At 42.3% G+C, this 14,447-nt stretch overlaps 3 protein-coding genes and 1 long non-coding RNA gene across 6 annotated transcripts in view; 2 read left to right on the top strand and 2 right to left on the bottom strand.

Moving 5' to 3' along the window:
• Positions 1-14,447, bottom strand: part of GABA-B-R3 (gamma-aminobutyric acid type B receptor subunit 3) — a 204,965-nt gene that overhangs the window by 60,209 nt on the left and 130,309 nt on the right. The window lies entirely within an intron of this gene.
• The window catches only part of ds (dachsous cadherin-related 1), an 83,643-nt gene continuing 76,464 nt past the window's right edge, over positions 7,269-14,447 (top strand). Inside the window, exon 1 of the mRNA XM_017156025.3 lies at positions 7,269-7,911. The gene's annotated coding sequence lies outside the window, so the exon portion shown is untranslated. The remainder of the gene's footprint in view (positions 7,912-14,447) is intronic.
• On the bottom strand, positions 8,123-12,952 carry LOC108070124 (uncharacterized). Its single transcript, XM_044395271.2, has 2 exons — positions 12,615-12,952; positions 8,123-8,809 (listed from the first exon to the last, which is right to left on the bottom strand). Exons 1-2 carry the CDS (start codon positions 12,805-12,807, stop codon positions 8,331-8,333), a joined length of 672 nt encoding a protein of 223 aa, XP_044251206.2. The 5' UTR covers positions 12,808-12,952; the 3' UTR covers positions 8,123-8,330.
• LOC138914964 (uncharacterized) lies at positions 10,522-12,619 on the top strand. Its single transcript, XR_011420666.1, has 3 exons — positions 10,522-11,381; positions 11,448-11,512; positions 11,578-12,619. It is a non-coding gene; the product is annotated as an uncharacterized lncRNA (long non-coding RNA).

Here is a 14,447-nt window from a genome sequence, read left to right as displayed (position 1 = left end):
TCGACGATAATTTATGCGGCTGGAAAAGATCTGGCATCCAAGGCAGAGGAGGTAGGAGAGGCAGTACCACCGAGTACCGAGAACAAATGCGAGTTTTGGACATAATGCGCGAACTTATGCAAATGCAGGGATGACGGAGCCTGGAACCTGGAATCCTGTGCCTTCCTTGTCTTTGCTGGCCTGACTTATGCCTGAAATTTGTCTAGTTGTCAGTAAATATGGGAAATCAGTTTGCAACATGCGTGCCACAGTGGGAAGAGGTAGAAGAGGAGGCTGCCCGGAGGAGGCGACATTGAGACTTAAGCGGAAGGCACAGCAGGAGCGTAGATAGCCAGCATCAGATACAGATACAGACGACTGGTAAATGGCGACAACATATAGCCATAGCCGCAGAGAAATCCCACAAAGGCAATCCCAGAAAAAGGCAGGGGAGTCGGCAGGAGGGGGTAGAACATGCAACATGGCTTTTTTGTTTTTCTCCCAACCCAAAGATTGATGCCTATTGACTATTGATGCGGCGGGGTCAGCTCCTCCGAATTCAGCTGCTGCTGCTTTTTCGGTTTTTGCCTCAGTGAGTGGCATATGCATATGAGCAGCCACCGATATCGGCGGCTCTATAAGGATAATGCTCGCAGAAACGCAGGAGATCGCAGGTTGCAGCTTCCAGACAGCTAGAAAATTTGCAATGCAAAGTGTGGAAAGATGTGGCAGGGGGAAGCCAAAGCCAAGTGTCTGCTAAGTTCTACAGTAAAGTTTTACAGACGATAGGATATCTCTTTGTAACTCAAAAGTAGAAGATTACTAGCCAAAAAGGACCAAAGGAACTGTTATATTAAACAATACGTTATAATTATTTTAAAGGACTTTAGAAAACTTTACATAGGAAGATATACATATTATTGAAATAGTTAATTTAAAAATCAGGGAACGTAACTGTTATAAGTTTTACTTTAAAAATCACACTTTAACAGTTATTTTCTGATTTGTAAAGTAAAACTCAAAGAATAACTGTTATTTTTTGAGTTTTATAATAAAAGTTGACAAATAACAGTTATTCGTCGTGATCAAAATAAAACTCAAACTTGATTTATGGCGATTTTGTGGGTAAATAAAATTTTAAAAAAATATAGGTATAAAATATGCGCGGTTGCCTTTTTTAACAAATTTTTAGTAAGTTATAAAAAGCACGGGTATCATGTTTTTTTTAATTATTTCATTTTTTCAAAAATGTCAAAGGAATAACTGTTATTCATAAAAATCAAAAAATAACAGTTATTTTTTGAGTTTTATTATAAAAATCAAAAAATAAAAATCATTACGGATTTGTAAACTACAATGGCTAATAAAAATTGTGGTGTATTTAAAAAATTTTTAGGACCCTTCTAAGTGCGTGATTTTTTTGTATGAAAAATTTACAATAACAGTTATTTTCGTTCCCTGTTAAAAATACAATATAATTCCTATAAATTTAATATACCCTTCAAAGAATCTTTTTTAAGCGGTATAAATATGAGAAATTTTTAGAGGTTCGATGAACCAGCTAGAGAACTTCTTTTTACCACACCCCTCGAAACTTTTGCTGCCGTTTGTCTCAGGTTTCCGGAGAACTCTCCCTGAATGCCGCGAATTTATGCATAATTTTGGTTTATGGGAAGCGTTTACATAATTTCGGCGACAAAGAATCGATCAGAGTTGGGCTCGAAATCAGAGAAGCTCCGTTTTCCCCCCACCAATAAATCATTTGACAAATCGATGGGATTTCAATAAATTTCGCATAAAACCGGCAAGTATTCAATTCGCTTGTTGTGTAACATAAATTCACCGCTAGAATTAATCCCCAGTTGGAGTCAATTAGTATTTTATGGCGCTTTTATGGACTCGGCTCTTCTTTTTTTGGGGCGAACTCACAGAGATCCGAGATCCCAAGCAGAAGACATCAAAGGCCAAGCGCCAGAGCCAAAGGTTAGCCAAATTTAGGAATTAATTTTCCCGTGCTATTATTTATACTAGATCGCCGCAGCAGTCCGACTTCATTAGCACAGCCGGAGAACCCACCCAAGTTGACTTGGCTCGAAGCTCATGGCTCATGTAAGTGGAACGCCGCCTTATCAGCCGACTCGACTGGCTAGAGAAGTCCCAGTCCAAGCTGGCCATTCTAAACCAGGCTTTATATCGAAAGCGTTTTTCAATTAAAACTAAAACAGAAGGCCAAACAAGTTGCGGAACTCCCGAGATCCGAGAGAGATCTTTCTCACCCGCGAGGCTCTACACAGAAAGAAATGTATTTTATTTTGGGGGACTACAATTAAATCATTAAATTAAATTAAAATATGAATATATGAAATTATTTTTAAATAATAAAATTATGGTTTTAAACGAATCTATCAATTCGCAGTTAGAAGTTCAAGGTTCAGTACCCTGTTTAGCAAACCAAAAAATGTTTTTTTCATTTAACATGCAAACCCCTTACCAATTTCTTCAAGTGCATGGCATCTCCAGATCAGGAGGCGTACGAACGCATGAAAAATCGAACAAAATGCGCGTCTCATTAAAAATTCGCATAATTTAGAGATTAATGAACGACGCCGGGGTCGCCAGAGCGACAGCGACAACGACAACAACGATGACGGCGTCGGCTACCGAAATAAAATAGCGAAATTTATTGACATTTCCCCCCGGAACCCACCTCCCTCCTCTCCCACAAAAATCGTGGGGCGGGGGTGGAATCTGGGCTATCGAAAGGCATTCCGCATTCAAATTATGATTTGATGATGAGCCCGTTGACAGGTCGAGATCAGCGAAGGAATTCCAGCAGTTCCATCGACTAGATTTGCCTGGCCATTGGCCATAGCAAAGGATTACTATATACACCGGGATTTTAGAGGTGGACAGGAGCAGAATCGCAGGCAAATGCGCAAATAAATAAAACTTACTATCGGACGCAGGAAATCAACAAGCAGCAAAAGCAGCAACAAAGGGGGCAAGGAAAGGCGGCTTGGAAATTGGTGAGTGAAAATTCGCATACCCTATAGGAAATTTAGAAAGCTTAAAGTGAAATTTCAACAAAAGAAATAATCAGCGACATTAATTTGTTTACTTTTCAGATAAAAATAGGTATTTAAATAAATTTAATAGGTATTGGCATTCCCAAGTCTGCTAGAAATTAAGCCATTAAAATGTATTTATGACCATATTTTATTAACACTTAAAATGTGATTTTCGGTTTTTGATAAACAAGTTAATATTGTGATAATAATTTTAAATTTTTTTTAGAGTTCCAGTTATAAAATTTTTTAATGGGCTTACGATTCCACTTAACCAGGTTATCAAAGCTCATATAACATTGTTAGTTTTTGGGATAGATATAAGGTTTATATTGTAAACTGTAAAAATGTTTGTTATTTTTGTTCAGAATTTTTATGAATATTTAATGGAAATATACAATTCTGATGAAATTAAAGTTCTTTTTCCTATGGATTATGGAGGTCACTTTCTAAAAATTATTCCTGATGAATTATAGGTTTCAATGCCCAAATACTTAGAATATTGGAATTTGGAACATTTATTCTTGAAGAACTATAGGTTTCTATGGATCCTATGGGTCTTATATCTAGAGTATTCCTTATATCTCTAGGATTTGAATGAGAGCCGAGCCAATAGTATCCACTTAGGAAGTGTGTAGAACAAGAGCCGCGCCTGCAAAGCGACAGATCCGAATGGAAAAGAGAGCCTGGCAGGAGGGAGAGTATTTGAGGAGCCTGCAAGAAGTCAAAAGCCGGAGAAGGAGACGGAGTCCAAGTCGAAGTCCCAGTCTCCACCTCATTCTCAGTCGGAATCGCAGTCGCAGCCAGCAACATGTGGCTAAACAACAATTTATGATGTTGCCGCTGACAGGCGAATGTTGTTTGCAGTTGTTGATGATGACGATTCCAAGGATGATGACGACAACAACCGCAGAAAAGGCAGAAAAAAGGCAGCTAGTGCTATTGATTTTAAGGCGAATGAATGGCTCAGCCCAGTCCTCGGTCCTCATCCTCCATATTTTTGCCGGCTAGGATGTTGCAGCTATGTAACTTTGCATATTACTCGCATGATGGATTCCGATTCGCTTCGTTTTGTCGTTTTTGTGTGTGGGCTTTTAGCAACAAGCTGGATGTTGAACGTCGATCGTCGATCGTTGATCGCTGAAAGCTGAAATCCTAAATGCTGAAATGCTGAATTGTCGAACGACGTTGTTCTGGACGCCGAAATGTTGACAAAGCAGGAAGCAGCTGGAGATGCCCGCTGATCGATCGATTGATCTGATCGGATCGTATCGGATCTGCTAATCCAATAGCTCTCTCTTTTTTTACCCCGCCGTAGAAGTAGTGCCAAATTTCAATGGCTGCTGCAAATTATCCAACCATATCCATCCGTCCATCCATCGGATTCCATCCATAAATCCATCAACTCAACTCGGCCCGAGTCTCAATTGTGTCCGTGGCCATTAACTGATTTGCAAGCTGCGGGCGGGCAACGAATCTCTCTCCCCTTTTTCAGAGCACCCCCTCCTATATCTCTATATAGTATATACCCACAAATCCAAGTACGCCTCTGATCTGGGTCTGCGTGTGGGTGGCGGCAGTGACCAGCTTTATCCGCTCTAGCCCAGATCTCAAATCGCTTTGTTTGCACACAAAAAAATTAACTATTGGATTTATTGGCAACTGAGATATTCAAAATGTGCTAAAACTACACTGTTTATTTTAAGATATATCTCATTCGAATACACAAATTTTTAGTCATATTTCAAACAACAAATACATATTTATCATTGAAAGTTCGGTAATTTGTTTAGTAGGAAAATAATATATATAATTTTTTAAACATCTTAGTTAAAACTAATCAAAAAAAAAAAATGTTATAATAATTTCCACATTATTTTAGTTATTTTGGTTTGTTTAAAAAATGTTCATTTAACGGTCATGCTTCTTACAATGAATTCCATTTTTACTTCAGGAAAAACGAAATGTAACAAATGAAAATAATGGTTATTTCAAATTAAGTTCATTGTGCAAACAATTGTAAAGATGTTATAATTATTTCTCTTCTAAAAAATGCCTGTTCTCACTTATAAATTTGTTTTAATTTATTATAATTTTTAAATTTATCATTATTGTGTTTCAAAAAAATCCCTTCTTTGATAAACCCTCTGCATATTTTCTTTCTGTGCAGACAGACACAGCTCTCTTAGGTTTTCAAGTGCCTGTCAAGATTGTTGTTGCTCTGGTGTGTTGTTGTTGCTGTTGCTGTGGCTGTTAACTCATTTCATTTGAAAAGTGGCAAATGCAAGCCGACAGCTAAGCGACGTCATTTACGGTTTTGACAAGCGGCGAATGACCAAATGGTTAGGCCATTGTCCATTGTCGGCTGGAGTATGGGATTAGGAGAACCTCCCGCACTGGCAGTGATCCACCAGGGCGATTCCAAGTCCATGTTCATTGAGCCACCAACGTGCAGCGTGCATTCCCATTCCAATTCCCCGATAAACTCGCCTCCGACAACAGCGACTTTTGCTGCTATGTGGCACGCACTTTTCGTGTACGTTTCCCAGACAAATTGCAGAATTTGCGAATGCTCGAGAGTTCCGCGGAGTTGGGAACGGAATCAGAATCTGCTCTATGGCATCGCCACGATGGTCCCACCCCAAAAAGAAGGAGGAGAAAAAAGTGGGCTCGGAATTTTCGTTAATGTTGCTGCAGCAACTTTTACTCGAGGCGCCAAAATTTCCAAGTGCTTCGTGGAGAAAACGAATAGTAAAAGTATTTAGTTCTGCAGATCTGCAATTGATTGACAGCCGCGATTGAAGAACGGGAAAAAGCGCACATCAAATGCCATTTCAATGGCTCTGAATTATTATATTTAGCCATCGTTAAACCGAAAATGAGGCTATCAACTCATTAGATTCTTGGGATTTTTTATTGCCAGTTAAAGCAAAATCTTGTTTTTCGAAATGGGTTTGAATATATTGATGGCTTAAGCTTAAGATCCCGATTGCAATTACCATTATCCATACAGCGATCTCCATAACTCAGTTTTTACCCCTTTTCTTTTTTTCGATTTTCATTTGTTACAACTTACGCAACATTTGCATTGTCTGCTGGCTGACGCAACTTTGTTGCTCCTGCCTAATTTCGAAGCCCCGAAAAACGAAAAACAATGGGAAGAACTAGGAGCAGGAGGCGGTGGATGGGGCAGCGGAAGGGGGCGGGGCAGGGGGGCTGCATACCAAACACTCAACGCCGCACTTTACCCCCGTGCATCCCCTGGGATCCCCTTTGCGCACTTCACTGTGCAGAGAAAAAAAAATCCTGCTTTTATTGGTATTTTATTTTTTGCATAACTCCCCAAAATTCCCTGTTGATGTTTATCAGATTACAAAACTATTTTTAACTATATTAATTTAATTTTAAACCATTTTAAGTTTCTGGTATTATTTTTATACTATCACTTTAGATCTGAAAGATCATATCATTCTGAATAGTTTTTTGCGTAGAGTGTTTCCTATACAAAGTACCAATTTGACAAAAATATCTGGTTCAAACTGATATTATATCATACCCTATATTAGATCCTATCATTTAGATTCTTTTTAAAAATACCATATTAAATTTCTGCCAAAACTGATACGTTATCCTAGCATTTTTTCTCTGTGTAGAGCCACCACTTCAACTGCACTCGGCAACAACAACTCGGCACACAGGTGAGCATGACCGCCAACCGGTTTATGCTCCTCAGGTGAGCTCTCTTTCTCTCTCTCTCGCTCTTTCTGCAGCGGAGAGCAGCTAATTTACATGCCAGAAGAGCCTGGACTTGCCACAAAAACAATGGGTAGTCATTAGTAGTGGTTATAGCACAGGCGACTCTCTCGAAGCGAGAGAAAATGCAGATAGATAGCTCTCTTCCCTGGCTAATTGTGGACCTGTCGTCGATTTTATTTTGTGTATTGTGTGTGCACCTTTTCGGAATTCCTCTCTCTGGGCCTCTGATTCTCGGGGAGAAACCGACCAAACCACTCTGGGGAGTTGAGAACCCAACTCACCTCTCTGCGATTCTTCGGGCTCGCCATCTTCATTACAGCAATCTCTTGACCACAGGTGGGTTTCGAGGTGGGTTTCTTCGGGCCTCAGGTATCCTGAAGAAAGAGAGAGCCCGGCTCCAGTCTCCGGTCTTCGGGGCTCTTCAGTCTTCAGTCTGTCGTGTGTTTTCGTCGCAGCCACATTGGAGAATCGCAGCGAGCGGAGGAAATTCGTTTCTCAGTCGCGTTCTCCTCGTGTCGCCGTCGGAATTTGAATTCGAGTTCGCAAAAATCTGGCTATAATAATAGGAAATATATCCCGAAATATATATACGAAAGAGTGTGCCAGAAAATCACCCAGTGCAGTGCAGACAAATAAAGTTTAATCGAATAATAATCGAATCAAATATTATAGCCCCTTTGAAAAATCTCGAATTCTTCGCCGCGTTTTTATTTTTGTTTTCGTCACCGTTTTTTGTCGCCGTCGCGTGTGTGAGAAAAGTTTGGTGGAAAATCATTACACAAATCAATACGAATCACTTAGAATTTCCACAGAAGAGTGTGTTTTTTAAAAATTCAGCCAAGAAAATCCCACAGCGTATACACAAACAAAACACAGCAGCAGCAGCAGCACAACAACAAATACACAGAGTAAAAGGCGAAAAGAAATATTGTTCAACAAGTCAAACGAGTTCTTTTTGGCTCGCTTCGGCCGTGTGGCTAAAAAGATACAACAACATTGTGTGTTTGTGGCAGCGGGTTTTCGCCTTTGGTGAAAAATATTGGCAACAGCCGCAGCATTTCAGCGGCTCAAAAGCAAAAGCAGCAGCACAGCAAAGAAGAGGCCACGAAATGTAAGAGAAAAGATGAAAAGTACCACCCAAAAATATAAGCCAGCACTTAAGGGGGACAATGTCAGGGAAGACAGTTATGATTTTAAGAGAAGTTACCAGTGAAAAAAGCAGCTGAGTTGGGCCTTGGAAAAGTCAGAGTAATAAATCTGTCTGTTGAACTAATAAGCTTTTTTATTAGTTAATGCAAACGAAAATAAGAAAATTGGGTTGGTTTATGCTTGTTAACAATTTATTATCGAAAGAGTACAGCAGGCGAGACGAGAATGCGTTTTATGGCGAGATCAGAATTCATACTGAATTTACGAAGGGCCAGCCAGCCGAATGCTGGGCCCAAAATGCAAGCATACAACAAATGGGAGAGATAAATAGAGAGAGATGCCTTTCGTGATGCAATTGATATAAGAGTACGGATTTACAAGTTAATTAGCTGCTGCGGCTGCGTGACCCGACATACTCCCCCCGTTGGAAGCCTGGGTTTCAACATCATCCTTAAGGGGCAGCAGACATAGCTTGTTCACTGCTCGCTTTGTCACTCCTGAGGCTGTCTTCAGAACGGCAACTCGAGCAACGCCATCTCCACCGAACAGCAGCTCAATCACTCTGGCGAGGGGCCACTTCATGGGAGGCAAGTTTTCGTCCTTGACCAGAACTAAGTCATCGACAACCAGGCCCGGTTTGGGGGTGCGCCACTTGGAGCGCTGCTGCAGAAGTGTTAGGTATTCTTCCTTCCATCGGGACCAAAAGATCTGCTGCAAGTAGGCCACGCGTTGCCATCCATCCAAGCGATTGAAGTTGAGACTGGTCACATCTGGCTCGACGAAAGATGAAGGCGGACCACCATTCAAAAAATGTGCTGGGGTTAACACATCCAGATCAGCGGGGTTTTCTGAAATCGAGACTAATGGTCGAGAATTAACAACCGCCTAAATGTGACACACCAAGGTCCGCAACTCCTCAAAGGCTAAAACAGCAGTGCCAACAACGCGGTAAAAATGATGCTTAGCGATCTTCACAGCCGCTTCCCAAAGACCGCCAAAGTGAGGCGACCTAGGAGGAATGAAACACCAATCAATGGCCTCCGCCAGGCAAAAGTCCAATGTAGCTTTCTGATGATCATTGCTGAGGAATAGGCGCCTTAGTTCGAGCAATTCATTGCGAGCGCCGACAAAGTTTGTTGCATTATCAGACCAAATCTGCCGTGGCTTTCTTCTAGTGCATATAAATCGTTTAAGGCCATGTAGAAATGACACTGTAGAGAGATCCTTAATCAACTCCAAATGAATAGCTTTTGTGGCGAAACAAATGAAGACACAAACGTAGCATTTTACTGGAGGCTTACTTCGCACTTCTGACTTGTAGAGAAATGGTCCGCAAAAGTCAATGCCAGTGACTTCGAATGCATGAGATCCATCGAGTCGTTCCTTTGGAAGATCCGCCATTATATGCTCCACTAGTCGAGGCTTCATTCGATAGCATCTAATACATTTGTTTACTGCCTTCATCACCGTCTTCCTCCCCCCAATAGGCCAATATTGGGATCGAATTATGCCGAGTAGCGCCCGTGGTCCAGTGTGCAGATTGCTTTCGTGAAAGTGAGTAATAATGGCAGCAGTGACCGAATGACTCCGTGGTAAAATAATTGGATGGCGCCCATTAAAATCCAGCGAAGAATTCTTTAGCCGGCCGTCCACTCTAAGAATCCCAAATTGATCAACAAATGGCGAAAGAGATGCGATAGAGCTGGATGGGTGCACCAATCCCTTTGACTGCAACGATTTGATGTCGTCCCATAAATGTGAGCGCTGGACCAGACGAAGCAACAGCCGAGTACCGCCTTGAAGGTCAGACACCGTGAGCGTAGGGCGACGGATGCGATTACTAAACTTGTAGACGTATCCGAAAACTCTTTGAAGGGCGGCGAAGGAATTGGCAAATTTTGAATTAGCCACTATGTCTTCGTATGGAGATTTTATTAGTAAAATCTTTCGGCGAACCTCAAGCGTTGGTCTTTCAGCAATGATTGGGGCCGGCCAGTCAGCTTTGGGGCCACAAAGGAATTTTGGTCCATGCGCCCACAAAGGAGAGTCATTAAGCTCAGCAGGAAAAGCACCTCGGGAGAGAATGTCAGCTGGATTTAAAGAAGTTGGAACATATCGCCACTCTACTGACTCAGTTAGCTCTTGAATGGCAGCTACTCGGTTCGCTACAAAAATGTTGAACCTGGAGGGCTCGCCTCGGATCCATGAAAGCGCAACAGCAGAGTCGCTCCAGCAGTATAACCTTCCCTCAAATGCCTTAGTCCCAGCAACTTCCGCGATGAGTCTAGACAGGAGTTCAGCCCCACAAAGCTCCAGCTTGGGCACAGTGAGTGTTTTTAAGGGGGCTACCCTTGACTTTGAGCAAAGCAATTGAGATCGGCCGTTGCAAACGATGTAGACACAGGCACCATATGCTTCTATGCTGGCATCACAAAATCCATGAATCTCACTCTCAGAGTTTGGAGAAAGAACCAGCCGAGGAAATGACGCATGCTTAATTTGCCCAAAACTCGTGCATATAGCACTCCATTCCGTATTCTGTGACTCCGGGAGGCTTTCATCCCAGGATAACTTCTCCTTGCACAGTTGTTGAAGGAATATTTTCGATTTTGTGATCACAGGTCCAACCAACCCGAGGGGATCGTAAAATCGCGCTATTGCAGACAGGACAGATCGCCTGCAAGGTCTTGATGCTGACTGTAAGACCGAAAAGGAAAACAGTAATTGGTCAGAAACTGGATCCCAAGCGAGACCTAGGGTTTTTGCAAAATCAGTTCCATCATCAAACTTCAAATAAGACTCCTTATCCTTGTCTGCAACTCCCTCCAAAACAGCTGACACATTCGAGCACCACTTTCTAAGCTTAAATTTTCCCTTGGCTAGAAGTTTTGATGTTTGATCCATAATGATGATTGCTTCTTCCTTGGATTTGGCTCCAGATATCAAATCATCCACATAAAAATCGCGACGAATGACCTCAGCCCCAAGCGGAAACGCTGTATGCTCGTCTGCTGACAGCTGATGCATAGCTCGCACAGCCAGAAATGATGCTGGCTTCGTGCCATAGGTAACGGTGTCTAGCTTAAACACCCGCAATTGATCCTGGGGGGAATCCCTCCACAAAATGCATTGCAAATAGCTGTCCTCAGGCTGAACCCTAACACAGCGGTACATTTTGCAGATGTCTCCTGTGATTGCTACCGGGTGTGAACGAAACCGAAGAAGAATCTGGAACAGCTTATGCTGAATTACAGGGCCTGCCATAAGAACATCGTTGAGAGAATACCCTGAGGAGCTGGCCGCCGATCCATCAAAAACTACGCGGAGCTTTGTGGTGGAGCTATCTTCCTTTATGACGCAATGATGAGGCAAGAAGTATCGGCACAACCCGCTGTCAGAGGCAGACACTGATGACATATGTCCTAGATCGAGGTATTCCTTTATGAATGCTCCATATTGAGCCTTCAAGGCTGGCTGACGATTTAGCTTTCTCTCTAGGGACAAGAATCTTCGATAAGCTTGCTGGTAGGACTCTCCCAAGAGGTCTAGATTGAGCTTGGCAGGTAAACGAACAGAATAATCCCCAGCTGGCAAACGAACAACGTGTCTTACGAAATGTGCTTCACAGTCCAATTCTTCCTTAGTAGCGCGTATGATTGGCTCGGCGCAGCTTTCCACTTCCCAAAATCGTCGAAGAAGATCATCTAACCGATCGAAACTATTCTCCCTGCTAGCGAGGGGTAACTCTTGAGACGACAATAAGGACGAGCCATTGGAGAGGCCATAACCTCCAGAAACAACCCAACCCAGACGAGTCTTTTGAAGTAGGGGTAATCCATGTGGAAGCTTAATTTGGCCAACGCATAACATCTCGTAAAAGAGGCTGGCTCCGATTAAAAGGTCCACCCGCTGGGGAGTATAAAAACTGGGGTCCGCTAACTGAATATTTTTAGGTATTTTCCAATTGCCGATGTCGACATTGAAGCTAGGCTGCCGCTCTGTGATGTTCGGAGCAATCACCGCGGTAATGTTGGCTGAGTAATCGGAAGTTCGGGACCGAACCGTAATATTAACCGAATGACCATCCGTCACAAAACTGGAATCTCCTATTCCAGTAACAGATGCTAAAGATTTTATCTTCTTTACTTGAAGCTGGCTTGCGAATCGGGACGTTATTAGATGCAGCTGGGAGCCAGAGTCGAGTAGAACTCGACAGGGAACGAAAACTCCGGAGCGGTTTTTTACTAATACGCTTGCCGTTGCTAAGAGCACAATATCATTACTAAAATCCTGTGCAATGAGAGCAGTCGAGGTGGAAGGCAGTGCAGATGGTGATGCAGACGGAATTGCTTCTTGAAGAGGTGCTCCTTCTTGTGAAGAAAGGGAAGCTAAGTTTCCCATGTGAAGCAGGGTGTGATGCTTCGATCCGCATGCACGACAATTACTGGAATTGCACTGCCTAACTTGATGACCAACCTTAAGACAATTTATGCAAAGACAGAGCCGTTTTGCTTCTTGAAGCCTATTCGTAGGAGACAGGGCTTTAAAATTCTGGCAATAAGAAATGGAGTGACCTGCATCATTACAGAATATACAGATCCAAGGGTTCGAATTCGAGGCAACAAATGCTGATCTACGCGTATTGGGTATTCTGTTACTTCCCACCTGAATGCCCGGCGCATAGTTTGCCATGGCAAAATCCATCGTCTCCAACGTCCTGCACCGCTGCTCCAGAAATGATGCCATTGACTCCCAAGTAGGAATTAAGTTGACGAAGGCAGGGTCCTCTAAACGCTCTTCCCACTTGGCCTGACTTGCCGGATCCAATTTTTGGAACAGGATTTGGACGATGATGCATCCTGCAATTTGTTCCGTCGTGCCCAGCCCCTTAAGAGCGCGGATATGAGCGTTGAATTTATCCGACAGCTCCCGAAGTGTCGAAACGGAACCACTCTGCACCGCCTTTATTCCCAGGATCTCAGTAATGTGTGCCTGAAAAACCAAACGACGATTATCAAATCTATTTTGCAGTAAATCCAAAGCAATTGCGTAGTTGCCGTCCGAAATTTCCAGCGAGCGAATAGTTTCCAACGCAGTATCCCTCAGGCATGATCGTAGATGCTGCAGCTTTTCTATGTTGGTGAGATCAGGGTGACTATCTATGATAGTGGTAAACATAGAATAAAAATCAGACCAATTTGCATAACCTCCAGCGAATTTTGGAAGCTCAAGTGGAGGCAGTAATGTTGCCCTATGTCGAGGCTGACGCTGCTGGAGGCCGAAAGCTCCGGGAGTGATGCCGTCAGCAAGAGTTGAGTGCGAAAGGAGCTGTGAGGCGCGCTTTGAAATTTCGGATCGAACAGATGACTTCAAAAGTACGAGAATGTCATCAAATTTTTCACTCAAATCACTTTCAATTTCCTCGAAATCCAATTCTTCGAGCTCACCAAGAACCTTTTTAAATGTTCCTTGAAGCTCATCAATCAGCTCCAACCTCACGTGGAGCCCGGATTCGTCGCATGAAGTTAACGCCGCACTTGAAAGGGAATCCACTAAACGCTCCACTCTATTAAATAAAGCAGTTGCCTTGCGCTTTAAAAATATCACCCTGTTTTCATCAGCGGTAGCATCTCCAGCAATTCCCGTAGGCATGGCTACAACAACAACAACGGCACAAGCAGACGAAATGCCCGAAATTCGGTTTCAGCGGGAAGATGAGCGCAAAGCAAACGAAGAAATAACGGCCCGTTAATTGGCTATGTACGCTCCAATATATAACTAATTTTTATGCAAATTTCGGCAACACAAAAATGCTATTTATTTATAGCGCTCACTGCATTCAAGGCTTTATTTTTTCGACAAATGATTTCTGGCTCCGCCAATGCACCGCAGCCGCAACAACGAAAAGTCAATAAATAGACTTATTTATGTGATTTGCACTTAATATTGTTTTTGTACGAATCACGTCGGGGTCACCAATGTTGAACTAATAAGCTTTTTTATTAGTTAATGCAAACGAAAATAAGAAAATTGGGTTGGTTTATGCTTGTTAACAATTTATTATCGAAAGAGTACAGCAGGCGAGACGAGAATGCGTTTTATGGCGAGATCAGAATTCATACTGAATTTACGAAGGGCCAGCCAGCCGAATGCTGGGCCCAAAATGCAAGCATACAACAAATGGGAGAGATAAATAGAGAGAGATGCCTTTCGTGATGCAATTGATATAAGAGTACGGATTTACAAGTTAATTAGCTGCCGCGGCTGCGTGACCCGACACTGTCTATATTCTTAAATGTGAACCTTGAAGTTGGGAAAAATTTAGACAAGACTCACAACTAAAAAAGTTCAAGCCAAGAAAAATATTTATAAATGGGTGGAAATATTATTTAAAGTTATACAAATTTTAGTAGGGAATATAACTATGTAAATATAATGGTTTACAATAATTTAAAATGCAGTAAATTAAATGAAAATAATAGTATCATGTTTTAGACA

The sequence above is a fragment of the Drosophila takahashii genome, chromosome 2L, assembly GCF_030179915.1.
Source record: "Drosophila takahashii strain IR98-3 E-12201 chromosome 2L, DtakHiC1v2, whole genome shotgun sequence".
Taxonomy (NCBI): Eukaryota; Metazoa; Arthropoda; class Insecta; order Diptera; family Drosophilidae; genus Drosophila; species Drosophila takahashii.
This window is presented reverse-complemented; position numbering and strand designations above follow the sequence as displayed.

What these genes read in the sequence shown, in the direction of transcription:
- LOC108070124 (XM_044395271.2), bottom strand. Translation starts at nt 12,807, where the DNA reads ATGCATCATCGTCCAAATCCTGTTCCAAAAATTGGATCCGGCAAGTCA. An exon ending in ACTATGCGCCGGGCATTCAG is followed by an intron (nt 8,810 to 12,614) that starts GTGGGAAGTAAC and finishes CTCGACCATTAG; the next exon opens with TCTCGATTTCAGAAAACCCC.